Here is a 27,382-nt window from a genome sequence, read left to right on the forward strand (position 1 = left end):
GGTTAATCCTTACTCATTTGTTAACACTGCACTGAAGATTAAACTCTTACAAGATGGATACAAAATTACCGTTATGTGTGGTCATATCGTGTTTTATACACGCAGTATTAGGAATGGATCCGGAAATGGCAGAACTGGCCAAGATGTTGAGAGACAACTGTGTGGAGGAAACAGGAGTTGACGTGGGATTAATTGACAAGGTAAAAAAAGGATATATAAATGTTAACAGTATCAACTGGTGATACTGGATTGCGTGAAGTAGATTTTGAGGTTTCAATAGAGTTTTGTTTAGCTTCTAATTATACGATACCGTTTTACTGACAAACGTCTGAAGTCAAGTAATTTATTTCGAAAGGGTGCCGTCAATTTGATCTCGTTTGGTGAAGATTTACGATCTTGGGAGGTGGACAGCGGCATCGTCGTCATGTCAACCAATCCACATCCAATGCTGGACATAGTTCTTTTGTAGAGAGTTGCAAATTCCGGAGTCGCTTTCGTCCAGTGACTCCCTGCAACTCGCTTAATGTCTCAAACCACGTCGGGCAATTGCGATTTAAGTAATTAAACACTACCACTTGCTTCAAGGTGAAGGAAAACATCGTGAGGAAACCTTCATACCTTAAGAGTTGTCCATAATGTTGAAAAAGGCGTGTTAAGTCCACCAATCGCAAATGGACCAGCATAGTGGATTAAGGCCCTACACCTTCCCATTGTGCAAGGAGACCCGTGCCGTGTAGTGGGCCGGTAATAGGTTGATATCACGATGACTAAAGACTTTCGAACGAGACGACCAAAGAGCGCAGTAAATCTCTTTAAACTTTCAGAGGGTTTCGTGATCTTGTTTAGTTAAAATTCTTGGATAGAAGCAGGCGTTACTTTGCGGAAATCCATGATATATTATCAAAATTAAGCTTAATTTGCTATACTCCGCGAAAAGCAGGAGAATCTGTGTGGTGTAATTTATAATTTCTTAAATCCTTATACCCCACACCAAACAGATCTTCGGCAATATACCCTCTACGCACGTAGAGGTATATTGCCGAAGATCTGCTTTTCGCGGAGTATAGCAAATTAAGCTTAATTTTGATAATAGTTAAAATTCAATCGACTGCGATAAAGTTACGTTAATTAAAGTCGGTAACAGAATGTGTACACGAATTTGAAAGATCGAATTCGGTTACTTGCCTCCGTGCCTTGGAGAGCACGCCAAGCCGTTCCCGGTCTATTAACCCCCCTGATAATAGCCGTAATTACGATTTAGACCAGTTTCTTGCGCCTTTGTATTGTATCAGCATGGTGGGTGGGGAGAGGGAGGGCCCAGCATTCATAGGTTAATAAGGCTTATGATAGTAATGACGATCTTCCAACATTTCATGAAACAACCATTAGTATTATAATTAGCTAAGAAGGTTTTATATTTTATTAATCCTTTTTATACACGACCGCATTAACATCCATTATTATTATCGAAATTTACTCTCACGTCCGTATTCAAGATAAATATGTAATACCAAAGCCAAAACAACATTAATATACCTACTTAGATACATAGAGATATATATACATTACATAAATACATATTTGCACCGGGCGGAGGATTACACCCCGGCAGGGGAGACCAGACGGCCGGGAATCAGGGCGACAGGTTAAAGAAAGCGGCGGACTATCCTAGCTTATTATTATTTTTATAGATTTTTTTTTTTTAATTTTTATGGAGGGTTTGTTCAATTCTAAACATGCCACCCTCATCGGAGCTACTTAAGGATATTCATTACTGCCTACGTTTAATGGACACTTTATATATGTCATAAAGTTTTCTGGCACCTTAGATAATTGTTGCGCCAAAACAGTGTTACATACCCTCAGTTCCCGAAAATCAAGATTAAAGTGAGCTCTGAACGAAAATTTACAGTAATATTTGACGGACCGAGCCGATGGTAAACGTTGAAGCATCGTCTATAAACAGAGCAACACGTCGCCGCGCCGGGCTTTTAAGCAACCCGTCCTGCAACGTGCCCCCTGTGTCCATCAAGGTAATTTTGGACCTACCAATGCATAAGTTTAAAGAATGTGTAAAACACATTTATTACAGCGAGGTTATTATACAATTAACTTAATTAATTAATGACAAGGTTGCTTGGAAGCATCCGCCTCGGCTTTCATCTCTCACAAGATAGAAAAATGAATGTTAAAATGTAAAATGTAAAATTTTGATGTTGGAAAAGGGCAACTGCTGAGTTTCTTTCCGGCTTCTTCTCGGTAGAATCTGCCTTCCGAACCGGTGGTAGAGTCACTACACACGGACAGACTTGACGTTTCAAAAGTGCTTGTATTAGGCTTACTTGAAATAAATGAATTTTGAATTTTGAACTGTACCCGACAGTTACAAGCCAGTAACTGTACCGACAACCAGGTCGTGGTTGTCGGAACTGACCGGAACACAGCAATCGTGCTTGGCGGCGGAAACCAGCATGGCGGTAGCAAGAGCTCAATCATAAATAGCTTTACTACTATGACTAATTATAACGTTCTCGATCAAGGTCAACGCAGGCGCGGACCTGATGCCCGACGGTAAGCTCAAGTGCTACATAAAGTGCGTGATGGAAACAGCTGGCATGATGTCGGGGGGCGAGGTGGACGTGGAGGCGGTGGTCGCGGTGCTGCCCGAAGAGTTGCAGAAGCACGCGGACACCATGCGAGGTTGCGGCACGCAGAAGGGCGCCGACGACTGCGATACCGCCTTCAAAACGCAGGCCTGCTGGCAGCAGGGCAGCAAATCGGACTACATACTAATATAATAGTTGCTGCAGTAATTCCTCAAACCAACTATACTATAATAATAAAGCTAACATGGTTGTGTTTTTGTTTTGTTTTTGATGTGAAGCATCTATAGCCGTACGTTAAACCGATTTCTGGCGCGGCGACGCGTATGATTGAATTTTTGTATTTCGTATGTAACAATAAAAATGAATATTAATTTTGTAATACAACTATTTGTATTTTTTTTTTAATTGTGGAGCAAATTTGTAATGCTTTATCTTTTGATTATGCAACATCTGCAATAGGTGGTATAATATATAAAACAATTTCGATGTTTCACATCTGCCAGGCGTCCCGTGACGGCTCACACGTTTTTATTCCACTACAAGTTAGCCATTGACTGCAATCTCATCTGGTGGTAAGTGATGATGCAGTCTTAGATGTGGCGGGCTAACCTGTTGTAAGGGAGTACGGTAGTCATGCCCCTAATCGTTTTCTACGCGACATCGCACCGGAACACTAAATCGCTTAGCGGCACGTCTTTCTCGGTAGGGTGGTAACTAGATGAGCCCCAACAATCGGTTGGGGTGGTTGGTAGATGTCCGGGAGGTATCCCCGGGCGTCTAAAAACAACAAGTCAACAAGAGGGTGGTGCTGTGGTGGTTTTTAGTTTGGATATACCCCTTTAGGGGGGGGAGTCCCACATAACCCCAGTCCTGCTCAAGGGTCGGAGGTAGCAATAAAGCTTTTCCACCACGCCAAAAAAAAGGGTGGTAAATAGTCTCTCCTCCCAAAGGGCTTAAACAGGGTTTGAAAGTTTATTTGTTAAAGTGTGATAAATTGCTGTAAATATGAGTCTGTTTTAAAAATCTTTATGTTTGAAAAAAGTTTATTCATTCATTCAATTATTTCAAAAATTCGATGACCCAGTTACTGAGAAAAAGTTTATATGGGAAGCATACAAGCGGACGAAGCTGCGGGGGAAAGTTAGAAAAATTATAAAAGTGAAAACAAAAGTTCATCTACCATTTTCTTGTAGTCTGTGGTGGCATATTTACCGAAATGTTTCTATAAAAAATAAAAAAATATATACTTTAAAGTTCTTACTAAATATAAGAAGTATTGACATATGTGGCAGGATTCTTTTTTAACAGATATGTTTCATCAAAAAAAAAAATCCTTTTGAAATCTAAATGACGTTAAATTTCATCAGCTTGTTTGTAAACTACAAACTGTTGTATAATTTAGTTATAATAGATTGCAGCCTATTTATAGTTTTTAATTATTTTAATAATTGTATTGTAGACAACAAGTAATTACTGTCACAATACCAGACACAGGCTTATCATAGATGCATAAAGTTCACTCACACACATATAACTTAGTTATTAAGAGATTGTAGCCTCCTTTTAGTTTTTGAACTTTTATTGTTCTGCAGTAAGACAAGAAATATTTGCCTGCCTAGTTGTAGTAGGCCGTAATATAAAAAAAAAAAGAAACATACAAATAATACTACAGTATACCTGTAATCCAACAAATGTTCTGAAGGTCAATGTTGAACGATTGAATTTGTCGGGTTATAGAGGTACTACCTATATCCAGATTATTTTTAGGTCAAATTACAATCCAACGAGAAGATTTTATGTGTTATAACCTGTTTAGTCATGCATTAGCTACATTAACAAAGATTGTTAAATGCGCCTGATTACCGGGGGTCCGCTGGGTCTGAATATTTTTTATTAATAAAGTGGTAGATGCTGGTCAAAACAGTTGTTAACAAAGCTAGTGTAATAAAGTGTATAAGATTTTGGCTAAAAGCAATTTATGATAAATAGGCTGTAGGGAAAAGTAGTTTTTTTTTTTTACTTTAAATATACTACCCAAAATCTAATAGAAAGCTAGTATTGAAAGCGCAGCTTGTGTTTTGTGTACTAAGATGATTGATGAGTATTTTTATAAATAATACACATAAATACTTACAATATAAAGATAAACACCCAGACACTGAAAAACATTCATGTTCATCACACAAACATGTTCCAGTTGTGAGAATTGAACCCACACTCCTTTACTTGGCATTTGGGAATTACCAAATGGACAGATAAATGGACATGCACCGTTGGAAGAGCATTAACCTACTTGTTATTCCAGGGTTGTCAGCTATTTATATCATGTAACATAGGCAGCTACATTTAGAAGCTTTAGAGCATTTAGAGCATTTAGATTCATAAAACACCAGAGTCTCATAAGTAGCAGAACCTGGTTTCAGCATTCAAGCTTCAACGTTATCATAATATATTACTGTGTACTACACACATTAAAATAGCTTAAACCGAATAGCACAACTGCTAATGTTTGTAGCATTAACTTTAATCACCCCATTTGCATAAATTAATTCATAAATATTTCAACAATCTTATCATTTAAAAACTGTGAGGAAAACCTAGATTCCATTAAATTATTATAATTAACAATTGCTTTAATTAATACAAATTATGTGATAGTAGAGCTTTTTGTGACAGCGCATGCCTGGGGCAGTACTATCCCCATGTTTATTTCTTGAGGATACTTCATGACGATACTTTGGTGGTTTTGGCAAGTAATAGTCATCCAATGATATTTAGGTTTGCACTAAATGGAAAAGAAACCTTTAGTTCATAAGCACTTTAATATTGAGCTTAATATTGTTTAGTTTAGTTTAGTTTTCTGATAAGGAATACGAAACATATTTTGAAAACTGAGGGACACAACAAATGCGAGCCATGAAACCGAAATTGAATTGAATATCTAGTGATATTGTAGTTACATATATGTCTGGAAAGGATTTAAAATGTACTTTGTGATAAGGTTAGCACTATAGGATATATATATATTTCTTTTTCAATGTAACTTTATAACGAAAATATAAATTTTATGTTTTGTCATGATATCATAATTTGTGGTCTTTAAACATTGACCTCACAGATCCCACTTATCTAAGTAATATATGGCAAAATGTACATGAAAATGCATATCTTACAGCTTCAAACATTAAATAATTTAAATAACTTTAACACTAATAAACAACCAACCAACAAAAACACCACCTTTGAGAAATAAATAATATATGGAGATTATTCAAAACATTATTATGAAATTATTCATAAGATAAAAAATTAGAATTTATTGATGCTTGCAAAAGTAAAATGAAGCTAACCTTGTACACTTTTAACATCTGGGAAGACCATTTAAGGCTAAGATGGCTGTCTTATATGTAAACACACATTGTTTAAATGTGCCCGAGTTAGATCTACAATAGATCCTACACCAACTCGGTTTGCTGTGACTCAGTTGGATCTTATGGGAAAATAGGGATAAAAAATATACACTAACTAAACATACTTTATACTATATGAAATATCTAAACATGGTTAATTGTGAAATTCTATGAACATACAAGACATAAACTCTTATGAACTCGGACAGATATATAAAAAGTATATAGAACCATTTTAAAAGAAATTTTTAGTTATGTATGTATGAATGGGTTCTATCTCACTGACTTGGATGATAAAATATAATTTATGTAGGTACTAATTTAATTTATATGTTATTTTTTATTTGATTTTCCATCTTTGTAAATTTATTCTTCCATACAGTAAAATTAATGACATTATTATATTCACCTGCCTATTTTGATTTTTTTTGATTTTGACTTGATCATTAAATTTATTTTAAAGATTTGTGAGCAACAGTATCATATTGTGTTTATTTACCAATAATTACCAATTCTTGCATCTAATTGCGAAGCTAATATTGCCAGCAAGTAAATTACAGACACATTTAAAATTTCTTTGTAAAATTATCAGTTATGCATACAAAAGTGCACCCTCTTTACTCTAGTGTATTAAATAACAGTTTGATTCATTGATAAAACTTCAATTTGGTTTCAAGGTCACCAACACATCAATAATAACAACAAAAACATACACCTTCAGCATATAATACTATCTATAATGCATTTGAAGGAAAAACAGGAAATAATTACATTTAATTGCCCACTATACCAGTACCTATAGCAAGTGTGTTTGACATACTTATTCTCAAATATTCACAAGCATTTGAGAAAATGAATTGTTTATTTTTTTTTACGAATTATGCAAAGTTATTATTAGTAGTATGTTCAGTGCAGTTTTATCGTGTCCGGAATACAAATAATTATTATCTGTTCAAGCTATTCAAATATCATGCATTTAAAGCATATTGTAGTCTAGTTATATAAATGGTAAAGGATGTTTTAGCAGTATCGCAACTTGTATAGAAATCGACAGTTTGTGAAATTGGTGGTAGAAAGGATTTTATATAACTGAGGCGACTGGTGGCGTAACAAGTCAGCCGCAAGACGTATCACTGGGTGTCTAGGTTAGGTTGTCAGTTTGGGGAAAGTGGCCCCAGGTCTAGCCCGCTTACCTTCACGGAGTCCAGCGGGTACATTACGCAATGCTCCATGACCCCCGCGATCGCTCCGGCGGTCATGTGTGTAATGGAGCTTTGGGTCGGGAGGGTTTCATAGTCCTCAAAGTTCATAATACTCACAAAATACTAAACACTTATCACGAAATAAACACAAACACGACAACAATTGTTGAATTTTTATCTCTACCAATTTATCAATGTCATTTTCGCTACACTATTTTCGTCACAGACATTCAAAATTTGGAACGAACAATCAAAAATTGATTTCGGTTTCGTACAAAATGCGATGGATGTGATCAGCACGCGCGGCAGTTCTACAATGGGGTTACAAGTTGCTAAAAATAAAACTGACAGCTCATACATTAGTATTGCAATACGAAAAAAATAATTGATTAGAATTTCCTTAGGTGCTTTTACATGATACATGTAGCAATCAAACATAAATTTTGTTTTATAGTTCTCTCTATGGTATGACATGTCATTCTTTGGTTAGGCCAATGACAGATAATTGCGCCATTTTTTAAAGCGCCAATTTCAATCTCGCTCAAACAAAAAAATGTTCCTTTTTTAATTTCTGGCTTTACACAGATATGCAGTTATGGTACCGGCTGATTTAACGACATTAAACTGGAACGCTCAATAGTGTGGCACGGCTTTGTTGGTAGGTTGGTAACTAGCCACGGCCGAGGTAGTAACAGTAGATTTTAATAAAACCTGCTGTGGTCGAACCTTAGAACTCTTACTTATAAGACCTTAGCCCTCACCACTGCGCCAGGGGGATTTTTGGCTAAACAAATTCATTAAGATTACTAATTACCATGGCTCATTTCATTTCATGGCTCGTTTCAAAATATTATAAAGTAAGTAGGCCTACTTGAATTTAGATTTTTTTAAACTTTTAGAATATTGGAGGTAAAATACTTACTGTCAACTGTTAAATGCAATGAAGTGACTAACCGCCTGCTCAGTGGCGTGCACTTCATAAATGTGCAAAAGCACTGCCTACCCTAAAATTTTACTATTACTCATAAAAAGGAAGGACTTTTACAATTTTGCGCCATCTTCTTTTTCTATGCATACCCTGGGCCAAAACTCTGTGCACGCCACTGCGTCTGCTCGAGAAACACTACTAAAATGGAGTGGATTTTGATTTTCACGGTTTCTTTATGTGCTTAACTTTGTGGGAAAATCAAAATAAACTTATTTTTCAGCTGCTCGACTCTGTGCGAAAATCAAATGAAACCTTTTTTTCCAGCTTGGAGCTATATAAACATTAAAGATTTCAAACTAAAATTTTCGTGGTTAATAAACATTTCTTAAATATAGTTCAACGGGCACATACACCACAATGTGTCGAACAGTTCGTGAAATACCCACAAAAACAACAGGAAAGCGGGTAGTCCGATTCTGCCTGTGACATCCAACTTGACATCTCGTACCTCCGCAATCCCGTCGAGACCAAGATCCATGCAACTGGGTCGAAATATCGACAAATGTAAAAACATTATCGTGGTATTTACCCGTTGAACTATATTTAAGAGATTATTAAACATTGTTTAATCGCCCACCATTTTTGCGTGCAAGGTGTGCCGTCATCGTCTGTGACAACAAGTAAGCTGAGAAATTTGACTCTTTTACGCATACCGCGATATTGACAATTATTTTTCTAGTCTTTTAAGTCACATCCGAGCAAAACGGTGTCGTTTATCAAATATTTGAATTTCCCACATAATTCATAACTAATAAAATATACATGTAAGAAAATATATTTGTTTTTTTTATTCTACTAGACGTAAGCCTGCAATCTTGTCTAGTTTGTAGTGAATACGCCCCTATGCTAAGTCTAAGATTTATGTACGGCATCATACCAGAAAGCTAAAAAACAGAGAAACTGAATAAATTACAAGTTTCCAAAATTGCCTCTGTTGGGGATCGAATCCGGGACCTTCCACTTATAAGACCACAGGGCTCATCACTACGCCAGTATGGTGGTCAAATACGTATATTCTATTAGAAATAGAATGAAAAAGTATAAAAAAAATTAAGGGTAGTAATCTAATACTTTGCCATCTTTCGTCACCAGTGTGATACTTTATAAAGCATTACTGTAAGAACAACTATTATTCTACTCATGCAGAGCCTAAACTACGACGCCAGAAGCGTTAAAGGTTATGCCAAAACGCACACGCATTCACCCCGCGTGTTCGTATTGGCGTGACCTTGAATGCTTTAAGCGTCTTACGACAAGGCGCAAGTCGGTCGTGAGATACTTATTCGACTCGTCTTAGTCTAAAAAAAACTCTTTAAGGGCTACATAATTGTTGTCCCGACAGTGACAGCGGGGCTTTGGGGGAAGAGGGAGGGGAAGTAAGCGTGTTTTATGAGACAGTGTTTTAAAACGCACAAAAGCGAAATGCTTAGTTATTTTCATGACAATACACTGATATTACTGTCATAGACTCATCAACAAAAAACGACATGCATAAATAAAACCAACGTATAATTTTATGATAAAACATAGTATTTATAATATTGTGTATGTTTTTTACATACATGACAAAGCTGCAAGTACAATTATTTAAAAGTTCTTAATTACTTAAATTCAAATAAGCTGTCGACATTATGCATACACGCAAATACAATAAATAAATTAATGACAAATATTTGCAAACGGTTAAATGACGGTACGTCGGCATATAATACAAACCACTTACTTTAATCATATTTAGCAATTCGCTTAGTTAAAAGTAAATCAGACCCTTGAAATATTGTTATCGGCTCATTATAAACCTGGGATTTTGCGCAGTTTCGGAGTTTCCTCTTAAACAATCGACAAATTGTAAAATCTAAATAAAATAGCGGTTTGCAGGATCGTTCTGAACAACCGACAAAACTATCAACCAAATAAAATTTTAGCGGTTTGCCAGGTTTATTCGGTCACTAGACGATCGGTCAGACGTCAGTTAAATCCACGACTTTATGATTGATTTATTGTACATTCTGTCAGATCACTCTTAACACAGATTTGAACGCTGTTTGGTTTACCAGCGCTGCGTTTTCCGTGTGTGTTTTAGGGTTGTTTTGGTGCGTTATAATAACAAATAATCTGCGATCATTGGATAGAAGTAGGCGTTACTTTGCGGAAGTCCATGATATATTATGAAAATTAAGCTTAATTTGCTATACTGCGCAAAAAGAGTATACTTGAACTTTAAATAGCCGAGTATAGCAAATTAAGATTAATTTCCATAATCTGCGATCAATCTTACTCGAGACCTTTGCCAACTGAGCCGCTGAAATTGAGCTATAATATGCATATTTATGTAGAGCTCAGAGACTCTATTAAAGTCTGTAAGCGCCATCTAGTAGGAAACATTAACAAACAACAAGTTTCGATCTGCTTTTAAGGTCCACAGATTCAAGGTCAACTGTTAAGACAGATAGCTTTGTCCGTTGTTATAGAATTCTCAATTATGAAATCCGGTGGAGTACTAAAGTCAGCGACATAGACAAAGGAATAATCTGAACTGGCAGTTTTTGTGTCATGTTTGATATAGATAACCGTTGGGGTAGACTTTTTCTAATCTGGAGTGGAAGTCGAGTCGGTAAGCGCAATGTGGGAAGACCTTCAGCCCGTTGTATAAAATTAACTTTCAAAAGGTAGCTGGACACGGCTGGATGAGATGATGACGATGACGATGACGATGATGACGACAACGACGACGACGACGATGATGATGACGATTATGATTGTGATATGATACAGACTGATCGTCTATCAACTTCAAAAATGTGAAGCAATGAAAATTTACTTCCTAATCTACGAAAATCTCTGAAAGCCGAGGTCGCTATAGGCTTTTAAGAAAATCGTGTAAAATTTACAGTTCAAGTTCACAGAGTTAAGCTACCTATCATACTAATATTTCCATTCGTCTTCTGTCGTATTATATTAATTTGAATAATTTAAATAGCACGAAAATATTACCTATTATATTTTAATCATTAAAACAAGAAAAAAAATACACCGGCGTGAGTTCTTAAATGTCATAGAATTGACATAACAAAAATGCATTTCGTATTTATCACGAATTGTGTGTCATAAAGAAGTAGACCCCTGAGCTGTTCGAGTAAGTTTTAAATCAAAAAGGTGATATTAGCTATCGTAAAACTGTATTTTGATATGAAAGAAGAATTGGCAATTTAAACTGTCAGTCATATCATTTTAAATGTGTTAAGGACGGCTGAACTAAAGTTAATTTTTGTCGGAGATTGCCCGACTGGTTTCGAACCTATTCGGGGATCCTTAATCATGAGCTAGTTCGCGCGACGCAGCACGTCGTACAAACAATTCAGCCGTCGATTAAACAGTAAAAAGTCATTACTCATAATTGACAAACAAACTCTATGGTCACGTTTACTAACTAAATATTTCTGCACAGAATCAAGAACATACAGAACCCTCATTCATTATTGCATGCAGTGCATTGTGCCCAAAAACAGTGAGAACGCACCGAGCGCGTCTCACTTCACACCCGCGGAATGTTGCTAGCTCACAAACTTTTTCCCATTTTCTGGTAAACGTTTAGAACATTAGAGGTAAAGTAATTACTGCCAACTGCTAAATGGTATGAAGTGAATAACCGCCTGTTCGAGAAACACTTCTAAATGTAGTGGTTTCTAATGTTTCAATATTAGTTGTGTACACGGTTTCTGTATATTCTTAACTCTATGCATTTCTGATCACGACCTTTCAGTTTCAATGAGGCATATCAATGGTAACAAATTAGGCATCTTAACACTGACCTCTATGCTTATACCTACTCAATAAATATTCAAAATTGGCTATTTCCGAAATAGACAACTCTCTAAACTAAGCCACATTATCATGTCTTGAAGTAGTGCTTTCCTTTTTACACTCTGTCACATGGTAAAGGATGAAATTTCAATTTTTTAGAAATGTCAATTTAGTTTTTTAGACTTATGTGCAATAGTATTCGTACGAATTTAAGTAAAATGAAATTGCAAATAAAAATAGGTTTCTTCGGTATAATTTCGGAACCTCAATTTAGACCGATTATTTAAAATTTCAGTTTTTTTTTTGTCTTATAATTGATAGATAGATACATGCCAAGATAGCCATTTTGTAGTAATAAAATATTGGTAAATTTTATCTAATCTCAATACGCGACGTGTGTCATTTTCTTTATACAAATGCTTAAGTGCATACCGAACTTGCACAATAACAGTTTTTCAATTTCCGTGATGGTTGAATTTCTAAACGACTCCCCTTAAATATATTGCAACCAAAATAATATCTGGCTTAAATAAAATTAAAAACAATATCTATACTTCAATCGCAGTACGAAAATAGTCACTCTTAGTTTTCACTATTTTTCTAATATCTGGCCAATTGACTCAAAATTAATCTTAACGCTGACCAATTAGCTCAACGTAAACCTTAACGCTGACCAATTAGTTCACAGCAAATTATAAAGCTGCTATCAGCTTTATGATCGGACAGCTGAGAAATACTTTGAGTGTGTAAGGATTGCCAATAAGTTGATATCAAATAATGAAATTGTAAAATTTTCAAGTTAATTAAATAATAATAACCGGGCAATTAGTTTCACATACCGGTAACTTGGCCGTAAATTAAAAACTTGACACATAAGCTTTATAAAGACAAATAAGTTGACGATAAAACATGAAAGTGACCAATTAGTTAACGGTAACGCATGAAAATGAGAAATTATTTTACTATAATGCATAAAGGCGATCAATTAGTCAACCTAACCAACTAATTGGGTAGAATATGAGAAAACAAGAGTGACCGTTTCCTCAATGCGTTAGAACTATACGATCTCACACACACACACTCACAACTTAGGAACATATACACGCACCTCTGTGAAAGGCTCCACGCACAAACACAGACCTTCGTCACGACGCACATACCCACACACCACTTATCATTAAATATTTCCAACATAAAACCTATTTCTGAATTATATTTATTTATTAATAACTGTTAAATGTGCACCCGGATATTAAGAGCCTGGAAACAGCGGTCACAATTATTGAACCGGTTTAAAAAAGGACCGTCTCAAAATATAATAGTCCTAAATATTATTGTGAAACATTTAATTTACGTTAAGCCTAAAAAAAATGTAAACTTTTAGATTAAGTTGCTGGTATTAAACAGATTTATTTATGTCAGGCTCTCAACAGATTAAATTTGGCAGCTACTATATAAAACTTTAACAATGGTTAAAATCTGTTATCAGAACAGGTTTGGGCAAAATATTCGGATATGCTAATATTAGGGTTGCCACACCGGCGAACTAAAATGACTCAGTTTCATTAAGTGAAACTATGATATAATTTTTTTTAACCAGCCGTTGCTGTCGACTTCATCCCGCGGGAACCGAGTAGTTTTTCGGGTCAAAAGTTTCCAATACGCATCTGCAGGTTGCAAACTAAGCAAAATTCGCCAAAATTGGATAATTGTAGATAATTTATAAATTCTTAATAGGCGATGTTAAGAAATGTAAAATAGTGGTAGATTTTGTTGTATGTACATAAAAAGGGAGATAAAATAAAATTAAAATTATTTGTAACTAGAATTAACTGGGACGTGGCAACCCTAGCCTAAATGACACATAAGTAACATGTAACACGTATGGCATCTATTTACAGACATTTTGACAGAGAACGTACAAAACAACACCTCTATACAGTAGATGTAATTCAATAATGACAGTCGGAATGCTTCACGCAGAACACCATTCTGCATTGGAGCAGCACGGTGGGTTCACATCCTTAAACCGTCTGTACTATGAGAAAGGTGCCCTGGGCCCAGCAGGACATTAATATCTCCATTTTGATTCATATAGAGACTCAAAATAAACTTTATTGTCGGTGTGTATACGCCCTAATATAGGTATATAATTGATTTTATTTAAGAAAATAATTTAAAAGAGTTTTTAAACATTTTAAAAAGGTTTTTTCTGCTTCAGATGAATATAGTGGAAACATATATACATATATATGTTTCCACTATATTGAGTGGTTACAACATAATTATCAATTAAAAATTGCAGTGTTTGCAACAAATAATCAATTTTGGAAGCAGGAAGTAAAAACTCTTTATTTTTAATATTATACCGACTTTCAAGCCAATTTCACTAATTTATAAAAAAAATAAAATTGTCTTGTTTGACGTCACAAATTGTAGTAAAGAGTGTGTCGCAATCTGTATGCCGTAGCGAGTCACAATGAGTCTTAATATCTACTGTTGGGCACAGACTTCCTATTTTTTAGGGAGGTGGATGGGATATTTATAAAACCAACATTGCTCTAATACAGGTTGGCGGGAATAAGCGTTCAGAGAAACAAAGATGGCCGACTGACATTAATAAATTAGACTACACTATACACTATGATACGCGATAAAAACTGCCGAACTTAAATCTAAAGCTTTATGTTCCCTTCTACGTCATATTTTATAATCATATAGTAATATAATTAATATATTTGGTTCTCACTAAAGTAATCGAAGGTCGCACAATCATTTATATCTCTTAAAAATATCCATACAAGGCATCGTATATACTGTCATATATTATTATCTATATGCCAACAAGTGCGCGCGCTTTCGATATATAAAAATCATAGATATCTAAATAACAAGACACTAGAAATACTCTTTACTACTTTAAGTATAGAAAACACTTGTCGCCGAAAGTTCGTACCACTAAAAGTTCGGAGTGGAAAACTACGCATTGTACGTACGCACGCATATATTTCTGTTTTAAACAACGGCGTAAGTCGTGTCTTAGAGTGTAAGAGGAAATGTAGATTAAAAATTACATTTTGTTAAAATTAGAGTGCTCCGAGTCTCGTTCGCACACACAACAAGGTGACGCGTACACAACATTTCTAGTGTCTTGTTATTAAGATTTATATCTTCAAAATATATGTCAAAAATGGTAGTTGAGAAGGTTTATTTAAAATATATTCAAACTATACGTTATTGAGAAATGACCAAAATAATTAATAAAAATTGACTAATTAGTTTGACTGTTCTTTTACATTCCCATTTGAAGCGCCACTTTGACATACGAGTGTCTCTGGAACTAATGTTATAGTGGTTTTAGTAATTTTATTTTAGTTCCTTGGACACTCGTGTTACATAACACTTACAGCGCCAAAATGGCGGCAATCAATTTGGATCAAAAACAAGGTTACAACAGTATCCAGCGTATTTATAAAGGTGACAGTTACACTAGATTCGATAGAAGTGTTTTCTGTGGTATCGACTGAAGTTAAAGCATTGGAATGTCAGCTTTATATGATATTGTATAAAGCAGACTTTTCAATGCTATAACTAACAGACTGAAAGATTGACTTCAGAAGGAAAAAGAAAGCGTTATTGAAATCAATCTCCCATCTGAAGATTTAAGTTTAGATTGATTTTAACTTCGACTGTTCATCGTCATTATACAGATATCATAATATCAAATATGTAGATTAAATAAAAATACTTAAAACCTGTTAAAATCGACAAGTGCAAAAGCGCGTGCACATTTCGTCACTCGATAGCGAAACATCGATACTGTGACATTACAAAAAACGATTACGAGCATCGAGTTTATCAGCGACCAAAACGAAAATAAAGTTCTATGAACTCCCATAATATTTATAGACACGAGCAAAAATCACACCGCATACTTAAAAGTTAAATATTTTATTATGTGAAAAGTTAATATAATATCAATAATCAATATATTAGACTACGCTACACGCACGGGCCGCATCGTAAGCTTCCCTGCGCGATCTCTATATAAACAAATAGGCATTCGATCGCACACAAAACTTCAATTACGTTTTTAATCATTTATTTGTTTATTAACATTTTTATTATTTAAATATTAATACCAATAAATAGCGGTTAAAAAAATAATTATCACACTCTGTGGAATTTCTTATAAACTGTCTTGTCCTCCAATCAATAAAATCAAAAGTCAACGAATCGAAATAAACAAAAATTGAAAGAATAAGTCTATTTTTCGTTAAAAAAGTCTGAGAACTTTAACACATTAATTGATAAACATTTTAAAATTTCGATTTGAATTTAGGTTTTTTTTTAATTAAAAAAACACATAACAATAAAACACTTGCTATCATACCCGATCAAATAAACATTGAATTTTAGTTTTGCCTTTTAGCAGAAGTGTTATTGCTTTATCATTTTAAATAACTTCACAGCACTGTTTAATTTGCTAAATCATCATCATCATCGGCCCGATAACGGCCCACTGCAGGGCACGGGTCTCCTCCCACAATGAGAAGGGGTAAAGGCCGTTACCCACCACGCTTGCCCAGTGCGGATAGGTGGACTCCACACACATTTGAGAACTCTCAGGCATGCTGGTTTCCTCACGATGTTTTCCTTCACCGTTGAAGCAAGTGATATTTTAATTAATTAAAACGCACATAACTTATAATATTTAAGAGGTGTGTGCTAGGATTCGAACGCGGCCTCCCAAAAGTGAAGTCGAGCTACCCAATGCGCTATAACCGCTTCATTTTCTAAATGATATATTACATAACCCATAAATATTTGATAACCTTCTTTCAATGCAATTGAAAGTTTTGTGTGCGAACTGAAAAGATCGACCTAACGTGCAATGCGATTTAAATAAGTTAAAAACGCGAAGGCGCCTATTTATTATAGGAACGTCTTTTTAAATTAAATAAATTTGATATAATTTTTTTCAATAAAATTAAAATGTACGAATCGTATCGCACGGTAGGACTATAAATAAGTCATATTTAAAAACAAATTAAAACTAGTCGTCGGCTAAAAAAAATCAACAGTTACAAAATAATAAAAATAAAATATCTACACCAGTAGACCTTAGTACCGTGATGCGAAATCGCGCGGGGCCTTTTGTTTATTACGTAAGAATTTTTGTTTGTCTGTACCTCCAGCGTTTTACGGGAACAATTTTGGGGAGAGAGGGGTTATATTTGTAATCCCCTTTCTTAGCTTTTAAATTTATTTTATTCATAATACCCGGAAAATAATTTGAACATTATGATTATATGACCGCACTTGACGAAATACATGTCAGACCTTTTAAATACATGTCAGGTCATAATGATAATTGACTCGTTGGTTTCGTAAAAGTAAAATACATTTCTGCATAATGAAATCAGATGTTTGTGTTCAGATTATTTATCGAGAATTATTATTAAAGTTTGCACTAGGTACCATGACGTTTTATCTATCATTTGCAACTAAAGGGGACCAACCCGGACCCCATTCATCTCCCCCTCCCATTTAATATTAAAACCCCTTTGTTTTAACCTAATTTTCTTAACCAAAGGGCACACTCCCGGCCCCCTTCCCCCCTCCAATGTAATGTTAAAACCCCTTCTGTTCATATCTTACTTTCGCATCGAAAGGGGACAACCCCCCCTTATCCCTTCCATCTCTCCTCATTAATTACGTACCCCCTTTCATTCATATTATCTTCCTCAATGTAACAAATACACAATTGCCCGCACAATCCCCAGTCAATAAATATAAATCCTTACGTAGTAAACGTAGCCACCCTTCCCCCACCCGGGACAACGTGCTCAAAAGAGCCTGGCGCGTCGCTTGAGCTCGTTGCGGCGCCACTGTGGCAGGCGGTAGAACTCTTGCCGCCCTACTTGAAGGATCGCCTCGAACTCCGCGTCCGATAGATGGCGCTGTAACCAACACGAAAATCTATGTAATGAGAATGAAGAAAGAAATAACACACAGTTTCTTGTTGTGCAACATTAAACGCTAGTTAGGGAAACATGTTTCTTCAACCGAAGGTTGTCTGGAGGAGAACCCTTCAAGCGATAAGGCAGCCTGGGCACACATTTATATTTTAACTTTATGTTTTGTTACCTTTATTGTCTTTCTCTACGTGCAATAATGACTTCTTTTATTATAATTATTACTACAAAGTGATGAAACTATGGGCCTCATAAGAAGGCTCAGTCACTCAGCGGTTGATGGAGAGAGCTATGCTCGGAGTTTCTCTACGTGATCAAATCAGAAATGTTGAGATTCGTAGAAGAACCAGAGTAACCGACGTAGCTCAACGAGTCGCGAACCTGAAGTGGCAATGGGCGAGGCACATAGTTCGGAGAAACGATGGACATAGGGGTTCCAAGATGCTGGAACGGCAGCCCCGCACTGGTAAGCGTCGAGTTGGTCGCCTCAAAATGGTGGACAGACGACATTAAGTGCGTCGCAGGTAGCCACTGGATCCAAGCGGCACAGAACCGTGGAATTTGGAACTCCCTACAAAAGATCAATGTCCAGCAGTGGACGTCTATCGTCTATACAATGATGATTATGAATGAAACTATATTAAAACTAATCCTATTATTGTTATATATATTATACAATATATACAATTACAATATAATATATATTATACAAAATGCTCTTTATCCAAAAAAATATGTTAGTTAAGAAAGCTTTTTGTAACAGAACTCGCCCGCAGTACTACAGCTATGTTTATTTCTGCCGCCAAGTAGCATTGCTGTGTCCAGACACAAGTGTTGACTCCACCACATCAAAATTCAAAATTCAAAATTGTAATATAAGCACTTTTGAAACGTCAAGTCTGTCTGTTTGTAGTGACTCTACCACCGGTTCGGAAGGCAGATTCTACCGAGAATAAGCCGGCGAGAAACCCAGCAGTTGCTCTTTTCCAATATCAACAATTTACATTTTAACATTCATTTTTCAATCTTGTGAGAGATGAAAGCGGAGCCGGATGCTTCAAAGCAACCTTGTCATTAAGAAATTCATCAATTGTATAGTAACCTCGCTGTAATAAATGTGTTTTAACATATTCTTTAAATTTATGCATTGGTAGGTCCAAAATTACCTTGGGAATCTTATTATAAAAGCGTATACTCAATCCCACAAATGACCCCTTCACCTTTCGCAGCCGATATGCAGATGTCACAAATTTATGACCATTTCTTGTAAGTCGACTTTTTATATCCACTTTTTGTTTATAAAGACTAATATGTTGTCTTACAAATATCATTTAGAAAAAGAAAAAAGGGAACAAAAACTTCAAGAATGTAGTAGAATACAAAAGGCGGCCTTATCGATAAGCAGCGATCTAAATATTAATTTACTGTGAGATGGTGATAGCAAAAAAAATACCCGGAATATCCAAACGGCGCGTTTGGATCCCCGTAGCTATAGGTTTAAGTTATTACCAACCCCGTACAGTTATGTAAACATACAGGTATGAACGCTTCATAAGTGCCTGTGATAGGCCTAGATAAATTAATAATTTTTGGCAGTAAATTCCAATAGTTAAAAGAATACTCACCTCTAAGTTGAGTCGATCCACATCAGGCGGCAGACGGTAATTCGTGATCAGCAGTAAATGGTAGGGGTACAGTTTAGCGGGCTCGTGTAGTAAATGCGATGTGGCCATGTTTGGTAGGGAGCGTCTGACCCCGCCCCCTCGCACCCCCACGCCGACCCCCGACCCCATGGTGGACCCCGGGCCGACTCCGCCCGCCGCTGCCGAAATCACGCCCCCGCCGCGTATCATCACCCCGCCATCGGTTGTCTGCAATGGAACATATTAATTTATTTATTTATTCAATTACAAGTCCATTACAATGTCATATAGGTTACATGATTATTATATTTTTCAAAAAGAATGTCAATCTAATGTTTACATTTGAAATGGAACCCTGTGAGGGCGCTGTAACCAGATTGAGAGGCGGACTTATTATTGTCAATATTAAATATTCTCATTTAGGAAGTCATTTATTTTATAACAAGGTTTCACCAGCAAGTAATGTTTTAAGGATTTTGTAAATAAGTTTATACTTTCTTTTTCTTTTATATGTTCCGGGATTTTGTTGTAAATATTGGTGCAAATGGGGTTTTGGCCGGTTCTGTAAATTTTTAATTTTTAATGACAACATAACATCGTCTTCATTTTAAATTACCGACCCACTACAGAGCATGGGTATGGGAAAGAAAGAGAAACGGTCAAGGCCGTAGTTCTCATGCTGGCCCAGTGCGGATTGGTGGACTCCACACACCTTTCAGAACATTACGGAGAACACTCAAGCATGCAGGTATCCTCACGATGTTTTGCTTCACCGTTGAAGTGATATTTCAATTCCTTAAACGTACGAGTATATAACTCAGAAAAGTTAGTGGTGCGTGGGATTCGAACTCGATAGTGATCGTCTCGACTTAATAAATACGTTTTAATAAAGTTTAAACACATTGTGTCACACTCACCACAGCACTCCTATCCACGTCGGTGATAGAGCCGGCAGAAACTGAAATTTTTAAACGTACCATAAAGCGTTGACATCGCAAAATGGAATCGATAAAAATATAAACAGCAAGAAAAATATTCAATGGCCATCTTCACAGCATAAGAATGACACAGACAACTCTCGTACAATAAATAGCACGTAATTCATTAAATGCCAATATTTTTGTATCAGCAATATCGTCAATTTCAAGTAGAGAAAATCCTTAAATCTCATTGATCTATTTACGTTTTGTTACGTCTCATATTTCCATAGCTAAGCATTTCTTGGCTATTCTACTCCATAGTACGAGCGATATCTAAAATATGTTCTTATTATATGAAGGTATTATTAAAAAAATACGGCCACTTGATAAGCTAAGCTTTCATGCCGTGGGGTCTAACGCAAGCTTAGCCGCTCTTTGCCGTGTAGTATGAATGGCGAATATATAAGACACTGTATGAAATGTTCGGAGCTTAAAACCGATTTACTAGTGGTAAGTAAGGATATATTTTGAAAACGAAATCTAATTTAAATATATAATAAGAGGATAATAAGCGGTTTTCTTGTGTCCACTTTGACTGGGTTCAGTGACCTCTTGTGTTCTATCTTGCAATTAACAGTGCGCGGATGTGCACACGTGCAAGAAACCAGTTAAAGGGCTTTTTGATATAGCGTTACTCAATCAATTGTGTCAAACCATACCGGTTCTATTATCAACATTAAGCTTAATTTGCTATATTCCGCGAAAAGCAGGAGAATCTGTATAATGTTATTTATAATTTCTTCAAGCCTTATCCACCACAGATCTTCGACTATGTACCCTCTACGCACGTTTCGCTCCGAAACCGGAGCATCCTCAGGAGATGTTGACTTTACAATTATTAAATGTAAAGTCAACATCTCCTGAGTATACTGATCCTGCTTTTCGCGGAATATAGCAAATTAAGCTTAATTTTGATAATATATGATGGATTTCCGCAAAGTAACGCCTGCTTCTATCCAACATACCGATTCTATAAAAACATATGGTTATAAGAAAATCGGTTTCAAACCCTGGAAATGCAAGTGAAACGTGTACAAGTGTAGCAAAATAATTATTAAAACTGCTTTTTTATGACAAATGAATTATAAATACGTATAATAAACAAATATAAAGTGCGTCGGGTCTGATAGTACGATATAAAAGGGCGCATAAAAATAGTGTCACAAGCGGAACTGCGGCGCTACTTTCATCTCGCTCTCGCGCGAGCGGACGAAGTGTATCTGTCCTTTTTGGAAGCGACGCGCACGCTTTACTTACTGCACAGGTCCGTCCGCACTGAGCGCACAAAATTAATAATACACCCCTTGTCATTTCAGCAAATATTTTATTAAATGGGGTGTTAGAATTCTTGAATTGTCGAACTTTAACTCAAGATTTGAACTGTTCCATTTTCCGTTTGCATTTGAACTATTCGATTTCGACAAAATTCACACACCCCTAATTATAACATACATATACATATTACAAATATGCTACCTCATAGGAAAAAACAGGAAAGCACAAGATAACGTTCAAATTCCTTTTTTCTTTAAATCTATAAATGTATTTGCATAATAATCACATCGATTTGATTCGGCGACGCTGCTTATACCATTTACTATTTACATTCAATAAATGCTTGGTATATCGCTTTTCACTAAAAAGATTAAGGTATTTATAGGTTATGCGGGCTAAACTTGTGGAGACGGGTTTTTTTTTTATTTCATAAATTGTAGTTATTTCGAAAACAACATAAACAACAAACACTAAAAGCTGATTTTATACATGTTTTGTTTACGTAAACGTAGCGTAACGTAAACTGCAGCCCTGAATTTAGTTTAACGCGTAAACTGTTTTTAACTTACTTGCCATTTTAATGTTTAGTTTTAGAGGTCTGAGGGAGTATTTAATGAAAGGCATTAAAAATGTTAGGCGGATACTAACTGTCTGATTTGCCGCTGCTAAAATCGGTGCTGTGCGTTTTGTCCCCGAGGCCGCTGAATGTGAAGTCACCCTGGAAACATATACACGTCTGGCTCATTAAAAAATACTAGACGTGAAAAGAATGACCACGGAACAAAAAAAAACTAAAAAGTTAATCCAAATCTACAAGGTTTATAATCGGGTTTTCCATCGGGTAAAGATTAGCTTAGTTAAGCTGAACACTATTATCGCCTAAGCGATCATAACTGGAATTTCTTTTGACTACGAGAAAAGACCAACCACACTTGATTTTAAGTAACAAAAGCAACTTCTCTGTGGCTCAAAGATCAAGCGATTCTCCAATCGTCAGGGAATTGAACTCTGTGTAGTTAAGAAATTCATCAAGACTGTATGAAATCCGTAATTTAGGTATAAATTCATACCGTGTGAAACTTTAGTATATTTTGAACCCTTCAGGATGGTTTTAAGGTTGAATTTTGCTCGAACAGTCCTAGTATAGGTAAATATGGCATGAAACGCGCAGCGCGTAAACAAATTACATTCTATCTCCGCGCTGTTATCAGTTAGAATAGATATAACATATACAGTAAGTTCTGTCGTATTTACTGATGGACATCCACTGCTGGACTATTAACGTCTCTTTTACGGATTTCCGATGCAGAACTAACTATATCCAGTGACTCGAGTCGACTTCTTTGATCAAATATCTAAGATCCGTAGTCTGCTAATTTAGTTGGGTGTCTACCAAGGTAATTTCTGATCCGGAGCCCTTACTTCAGCACCTTGAAACTTCAGCGTACATCAGCACTTTGGTACTTCAGCTTGATGAGCTATTTCAGCGACTATAGTTCGCCTTTTATCTAATTTTATCTCGCAGATACTCCAAGGAAGTACTATCAATACCTATTCTGTGATTGATAAGTTATATACTCACGGCAGTGCTGGATGAAAAGGTGTGCGATCGTGCTGCCAGCCCGTAACCTGGTCGCGGTGCCGCACGCAGCGACGAGACCACTGCAACACTGCCTACTATACACCCCGCCCTGACCGCACCAAGCGCACTAACGCACCGACAACCGCAACGAACCGCGCGAGATCGACCAAAATGACCGGATTCTCTAGCACTCCCTTTCAGCTTAGCGATTCGATATATGAAAAGATATTCGATAATAAAACAGCCCGTAACCTCTAAAATGGTAGAATTTAAGCGATAATATCAATAAGTACCTTTATTTGCTGACTTAATCTTTGGTTACAAAAAGAGATATTGTAGTGGTTTGTCTAATATGGAAAGAATAATGTTCGTATTTTAAAATTAAAGTTAATACAATATTAAAAACGTAGTTTTTCATGTAAAACAAACCATTCATTTAAACATTATTAATTTAATTTATTAATCGGAACTTACTTGATCCAGTTGGTAATTATTTTAAACATAGATCGTAAAACTAATTACAGGCTTTATAGTTAACGACCTTTGCATAATAAACCAAAACAGCAACAACTTGACCTACATTGTCAATTGTATTTGTTCTAACTTTTTTGGGATTAATGTATATACGATTTGGCACCAGGGCTTTCGGAGAAGGTATATGTTTATATGATAATAACAGAGAAACCTATTATTATGCGAAACTGATTTTTTTTTGTTAATCCTATTTTCTCGCAGCAACGAATGAAACTGATATTTTGTGGACTACAGAGTGAGCGACATAGAATACATTTTAACCTTAAAAAAATTAAAAAAAAATCCATTCAAGAGTACAAATCACGAGCAAAATCTATGAGCTTTTGATAATACATTTCGAGGTGGAACGTGCTTTTTTAAAATAGAATATCTCTTCCTAATCTACAATTTTTATTTGGGGAAGTTACCTTCCGTTCTCCAAATACCTTGTACCGACGACGAGTGAGGGGAAACAGGTATGTCATGGGTAGTAGGGGATAAGTTTTTAGGAATAAGGGAAATTGTACTTACATTGTATGCTTGCATTCTCACGGCAGATCCGGTACTACTGACGTAGTTGCTCTATATTAGGATGAATAGTAAGGGATACACACTCGGTACATGCTTACTTACAGTCTTGCATGGTACTAGGATTGATATATACATATACAACGTGAAACGGAATTACGAAATACTGTTGAAGGGTGCATAAGTATATTTCATAAGAAATCACCCTGTAACAATATTAAATCAAAAGAAGCATATCTATTTTTCGATACAAACTAATTCAAAATATTCTAAGCGTTTACTTGTGACAGCCCTATTGAAGATAAAAGACCGTCACGCGGGTAGTACCTACGCTACGCGACACATACCTAATAACTGTATTGACTGAAGTCACTTAATCTTGCATGTGATGTGGTTTACTCAAAAGCTATTAGGGTTTGGGTTTCACAAATAAGTCTCAGAGACAGTAAATAATGTACTTCTAAAGCCTGTTATATTAATTAGTTTTGCATTTACACGTTGTATATATAAATTTTGTATCTACGGGATTGGGGTACGATGAAGGGGAAAATAGGTAATGTGGTGTTTTATTTAGGTTAGTGTGCGCGGGTTAAATGGGCACAGGTCTAGATTGAAGAGACTGTTGGATAATCATGATAATTATAAAAAAAACAAGTGTATACCTTTGAATACTAATTTCTTGTTTATGTCTTGTACGTAAAGAAAGAATAAATGAACGCCTATTTTTGGCCACTTTTAGGCTAATGGGTAAGGTGTAATAAGGGGTAAGATGTTTTGTACTCACGTTGCAGAAGCGCAGTGTTGGCCGGTGGAATTTGCATAGTTTGATGTTGTTGGGTTAAGGGATGATAAAGGACTTACCCTTTAACGTGTATTCCTAGTTGTATACGAGCGATGCCCAATATGTAAGGGGTAACAAGGGGTAGAGGCATCGTACTCACGTTACGAGAATGCAGGCGGCTAACACTGTTTGCACGTATTGATTTTGTGTAATCGTGTAAGGGTAATAAGGGTCTTACCCCTGACCGTGTCATCCTATAGTTGTATATGCACGCAGTCCACTGTTTGCTATTTTCTGTGTTGAGGTAACAGATTGGGTATAGGGGTAACAAGAGGGGGTAAACAGAAACGGGGGAGGGGACTAACAGAGAGGGTAAAGAGTAACGAAGGGGGTAAGTAGTAACAAAGGGGGTAAGTAGTAACGGATGGGGTAAGAAGTAACGGAAGGGGTAATTAGTAACAGAGAGGGTAAAGAGTAAAGAAGGGGGTAAGTAGCAACAGAGAGGGTAAAGAGTAACGAAGGGGTTAAGGAGTAACGGAGGATGTAAGAGGTAATAAGGGTAACCTAAGGGGTAAGAAGTGGCACGAAGTAAGGTGGAAACAAGGGGTAAGGGGTATCGTACTCACGTTGCAGGAACGCAGGCCGCCGGCGGGCAGCGTGCTGGAGCGGAGGCCGTAGCCGGGCCGCGGCGGCGCGTGCATGACTACACATTACACAACACACGCATCACACTACATACGCACCAACACATACGCACTACCACTACGACACGCGACGCGTACGCACTTTTACAAAGGACCTTCATTTTGCGTTAAGCCACCGACCTCTGTTATTACCACCCGGACTGATTCTCGTTATACAAATGACAGCTTAAATTTTGCCCCATCCCATTTCAAGCGCAACTGATATTGCTATATTATAAACATAGAAATATAACATTTGACAAAGCACTCAGGGCTACTGGAGACAGCGCCACTCACGCATAAGTAGAAAATAGAAGAAGTTAAAAGGCAGTAAAAAAAAAAGCAATTTAGCGTAACCATATCACGACAATCGTGAGCTGGCACTTATTCAGAGCAAAAGTCGCATAAAGTCGGAGAGTAACTGAGTGCGAAACAAAAAAAAATTGATATTGCTTTTAAAATAATCTTTGTCGGACCAAGTAGATCGCCAAGAGGAAAACTATCGGTATTACTCCGCAACGCAATCCTGCAACGCCATGTGTCAATCAACCTGAACGGTAGTGTCTGAAGCATCATGTGCACCGGCAACGACGCCCTTCATACCGGCAGGATGTTTACGTATCTCGCGACAGGCTTGCGACAGGCGTAAATTTTGTAACCACTGCTGTCAAAAGTCACTTTTTCATACAATAAATAAACAACAGTGACGTTTGACAGCATTGATTGCAAGATTTACGCCTGTCGCAGGCCTGTCGCGAGATACGTAATACAGGGGTATTACGTATCTCGTTAGGGCCGAACACAGGATTGCAACAATGCTGCTTTGCGGCAGAAATAAGCATGGCGTACTTTCCCGGACGAACTGTCACAAAAAGCTTCTACTAAAAACACGGTTTCACACATACGAGTATCTGTAAAACTAAGTATACAGGACAATTTTGGAACCACTGCGGATTTTTTTTTTGGTGGTAATAGAACATATCTCCACTAAATTTTTCATATTTTTTTTTACCATGTCCATGGCTACTCGTGATAGGTATCTACCTAAATAAATTAGGTGAGATTGCAGTCAGGGCTAACTTGTAGTGGATTAAAAAAAAAAACATTTTTCAATTTTTTTTTATTTTTTTTTGTTTAAGTTATTATGCTTTATTTTATGGAATTACCGCTGCGACGATAGGACCGGGTGCGAGAACGTTGATCGCAAATTAACAGCTGAGAGCTGTTGTAGGGTGCCCATAATTATCTTTTGGGGACTAATCTTTCGTAACCGTTAATTTCTGATTCGTTAAGTAAAACATAAAAAAAAAATATATATGTTCATAAATTTGGTTCATGTATGACATATTAAAATATCCACACTGAAAAAAAATAATCCTGTATAGTGTACTTAGTAATACTAATTTTAG

General features: G+C 36.4%; 3 protein-coding genes across 5 annotated transcripts in view; 1 reads left to right on the top strand and 2 right to left on the bottom strand.

Annotated features, from left to right (window-relative positions):
* LOC120634365 (mitoferrin-1) overlaps nucleotides 1-7,519 on the bottom strand; it is a 60,862-nt gene extending 53,343 nt beyond the window's left edge. Inside the window, exon 1 of the mRNA XM_039904881.1 lies at nucleotides 7,210-7,519. Within this exon, the coding sequence (XP_039760815.1) occupies nucleotides 7,210-7,326 (117 nt within the window). The 5' untranslated portion in view covers nucleotides 7,327-7,519. The remainder of the gene's footprint in view (nucleotides 1-7,209) is intronic.
* Nucleotides 45-2,941, top strand: LOC120634366 (general odorant-binding protein 69a-like). The gene is made up of 2 exons (XM_039904882.1): nucleotides 45-200; nucleotides 2,541-2,941. The coding sequence occupies exons 1-2, from the start codon at nucleotides 54-56 to the stop codon at nucleotides 2,796-2,798; spliced, it is 405 nt and encodes a 134-aa protein (XP_039760816.1). The 5' UTR covers nucleotides 45-53; the 3' UTR covers nucleotides 2,799-2,941.
* A 9,234-nt stretch (nucleotides 7,520-16,753) lies between the features above and the next one.
* Nucleotides 16,754-27,382, bottom strand: part of LOC120634126 (actin-binding LIM protein 2) — a 164,354-nt gene continuing 153,725 nt past the window's right edge. For 2 of the 3 annotated variants that reach the window (XM_039904521.1, XM_039904519.1), the window contains exons 14-18: nucleotides 23,469-23,548; nucleotides 22,535-22,604; nucleotides 20,549-20,589; nucleotides 19,614-19,859; nucleotides 16,754-17,973 (exon numbers count right to left, since the gene is read on the bottom strand). In XM_039904521.1, the coding sequence (XP_039760455.1) occupies nucleotides 17,860-17,973; nucleotides 19,614-19,859; nucleotides 20,549-20,589; nucleotides 22,535-22,604; nucleotides 23,469-23,548 (551 nt within the window). In that variant the 3' untranslated portion in view covers nucleotides 16,754-17,859. Of the gene's footprint in view, nucleotides 17,974-19,613; nucleotides 19,860-20,548; nucleotides 20,590-22,534; nucleotides 22,605-23,468; nucleotides 23,549-25,916; nucleotides 25,994-27,382 lie in introns of all 3 variants that reach the window. The other variant, XM_039904520.1, reaches the window with a different exon arrangement.

The sequence above is a fragment of the Pararge aegeria genome, chromosome 23 (genome assembly GCF_905163445.1).
Source record: "Pararge aegeria chromosome 23, ilParAegt1.1, whole genome shotgun sequence".
Classification (NCBI taxonomy): domain Eukaryota; kingdom Metazoa; phylum Arthropoda; class Insecta; order Lepidoptera; family Nymphalidae; genus Pararge; species Pararge aegeria.

Bases quoted from the DNA above. Each gene is read 5' to 3' on its own strand.
- LOC120634366 (XM_039904882.1), top strand. From the start codon at position 54: ATGGATACAAAATTACCGTTATGTGTGGTCATATCGTGTTTTATACAC. The intron at 201-2,540 runs GTAAAAAAAGGA...TTCTCGATCAAG, and splicing joins ACGTGGGATTAATTGACAAG to GTCAACGCAGGCGCGGACCT.